General features: G+C 40.2%; 1 protein-coding gene across 1 annotated transcript in view; it reads right to left on the bottom strand.

Annotated features, from left to right (window-relative positions):
- Nucleotides 1–2,979, bottom strand: part of camlg (calcium modulating ligand) — a 10,300-nt gene extending 7,321 nt beyond the window's left edge. The window contains exon 1 of the mRNA XM_046040894.1: nt 2,634–2,979. Within this exon, the coding sequence (XP_045896850.1) occupies nt 2,634–2,784 (151 nt within the window). The 5' untranslated portion in view covers nt 2,785–2,979. The remainder of the gene's footprint in view (nt 1–2,633) is intronic.

Raw genomic sequence — 2,979 nt, forward strand, 5'->3', positions numbered from 1 at the left:
TCCTTTGGAAATCAAGGTCCCAGAGTCTGGAGGAAGAGAGGAGAGGCACAGAATCCACGTTGCTTGAAGTCCAGTGTAAAGTTTCCACAGTCAGTGATGGTTTGGGGTGCCATGTCATCTGCTGGTGTTGGTCCACTGTGTTTTCTGAGGTCCAAGGTCAACGCAGCCGTCTACCAGGAAGTTTTGACCAACTTTATGAAGATGCAGATTTCATTTTCCAACAGGACTTGGCACCTGCACACAGTGCCAAAGCTACCAGTACCTGGTTTAAGGACCATGGTATCCCTGTTCTTAATTGGCCAGGAAACTGGCCTGACCTTAACCCTATAGAAAATCTATGGGGTATTGTGAGGAGGAAGATGCGATACGCCAGACCCAACAATGCAGAAGAGCTGAAGGCCACTATCGGAGCAACCTGGGCTCTCATAACACCTGCGCAGAGCCACAGACTGATCGACTCCATGCCACGCCGCATTGCTGCAGTAATTCAGGCAAAAAGAGCCCCAACTAAGTATTGAGTGCTGTACATGCTCATACTTTTGATGTTCATACTTTTCAGTTGGCCAACATTTCTAAAAATCCCTTTTTTGTATTAGTCTTAAATAATAATAAAATTTTCTGAGATACTGAATTTGGAATTTCATTAGTTGTCAGTTTTAATCATCACAATTAAATGAAATAAACATTTGAAATATATCAGTCTGTGTGTAGTAAATGAATATAATATCCAAGTTTCACTTTTTGAATGGAATTACTGAAATAAATCAACTTTTTGATGATATTCTAATTATGACCAGCACCTGTATCTGTGAAACGGCGTTTCAAACCAAACTCACAAGTCTGAAAGAGGCCCAGTCTGTCCTGAGTTACAGCCTGGTTACAGCCAGTGCGCTGCTGGCATCGGAGGCTGCGGGGGAACTCGAGTAGTATGTAGCTGCAGTACCGGTGTCATGGAGGCTGCAGTTTCAGGACCGCAATCCTACGACCGGAACTGCATTTCTAGGACCTTGATACTGCCAGCTAGCTGGCTGGCTAGCTAGCTATGTTACTCTTGACAGCCCCCCGAAGCCAATTATCCTTACCATAACCATCACCGAGTGTGTGGCTAACCTAAGTTATTGATTATAACGTTATGCATGTTGACCGGTTAACCCTACAGCTGCGCACATCGGCAGGTGGGTTTTATTTTCGTTGGCCAACTTTTGAATTGAACCTCAAACTGAGTATTTTTTGTTTGCTTACTGGGATATAGAAAGATGGACTCCTGGGAGATTTTAACTGAGATCAGGACTCATTAATTGGTGGTTGAACTGTGGGTTTGGTATTGAGCGCTTACTGTAGCTTATAATACACTGCGGTGAACTTAGTTTTTCTTGTAGTCTGTAGGTAGGCCGACCTGATGTTATTATATCATATATATCAAATTTAATACCATGACTTGACTCTCAAATGATCTTTCTCATATTATTAAAATTTGATACTTCTTCTCCACCATTGCTCATAATAATAATTCGTGCAATTCATGAATCACCTAATTTCATCATAACACAGGCCTGACCCACAAGAAAGACAAGTGTATGTTTAATCTAATATTGTGTTGGTCATACCATACACTGATTTACTGCTTGTCCGTTTTGAATAATACAGAAGGTAAAGAGCTTAAAAATTTATCGTATTTTAAATAGCAATCGCAATATTGGTAAAAAAAAATAAATAAATAAATCGCAATTAGATTATTTTCCAAAATTGTTCCGCTCTAGTAAACTTGTGGTATATGTCCATAACATGTCAGAAAGTTTCTTTCCGACACACTACATGCAATCAAGTTCTGCTCCTGGAAAATAAGCTTTTTTTTTTAAGTATTGCCATTTAAGTTAGTTTGATAAGTTACAAGAAATTGCAGCGCAGTAATGCCAGAGATGAGAAGATAATTTAGTGGTTTTGAAACAGTGTCAGAGGTGCATTGTGCAAGTGTAAAATGTCATAAAAAATAAGTTTAGGTGGTGTCATGGTGGGTCAGTGGTTAAAAGGCATATGTACAAAGGAAACCAACAGTTGCTATTATGTGGTATAATAACTGTTGGTTTCCTTTGTTGCATATCATTCCCCTCTCTGCACTTATACTGTCACTATGAAATAAAACGAATAAACAAAAGCAACATTGACCAATCCTTATCAAAGAGTGAGTGAGCTGTCAATTAACCACAGGAGATTCAAATCAGCAACAATAAATGAGTGCAGGGCCTTTAATCCTCAGATATGAACACTGACAACATTTAAGAAACTGGAGCTACAACTTGCTGTTGCAAATTAGCTTTAAAAATTATGGTTTATCAACTATAAAATTGTTGCAATTAAATTTTCTGTCCATGCCTAATCTATAAATCCAGCTGTTTCAGGCACAGCAGCGCCATCTTGTGTTAGAGTTTCATTGGGTAGATGCTGGTTTGAATCTCAGGCTGTGCCACACATACTTCTGTTCATACATTTGTACTGAATATGAATACTGAAATGATGATACCGATGGTGGACAAAGGTCAATGTGCTGACTGTTCATACAACAGCAGCATATAAAGCAGGTGATCGTCACGAACAGCACTGTAGTGTAAACTGGTTAAATTATCACAGCATACCGTTGTTTTCAGACTCGTTTTTAGTGTAGCCCACGATTCTGTTCATCCTGTCCTCTGAATTCATGAGCAGTTTTCTCCTCCGGATCTCTGCCCGTCTCTGCGCCGCCGACAGAGCGGCTGTCTTCTCCTCGTTGGCCGCTTCGGACTCCATGTTGAAATAAGTTAGCGTTAACTACAAAGTCTATTAACAATAAATACAAAACAATAGCGATAGAAAAGCTTAATGGCGACAACACAAAAAGCCTCGGATCACTGAATTAAACGGTAAACATGACTGAGCGTTGTCTGAAGAAAGGGACGCACAAAGATGATGTCAGCGCCGAGCGCGACAAAGAAGCTGTGCGGG

The sequence above is a fragment of the Micropterus dolomieu genome, linkage group LG23, assembly GCF_021292245.1.
Source record: "Micropterus dolomieu isolate WLL.071019.BEF.003 ecotype Adirondacks linkage group LG23, ASM2129224v1, whole genome shotgun sequence".
Classification (NCBI taxonomy): domain Eukaryota; kingdom Metazoa; phylum Chordata; class Actinopteri; order Centrarchiformes; family Centrarchidae; genus Micropterus; species Micropterus dolomieu.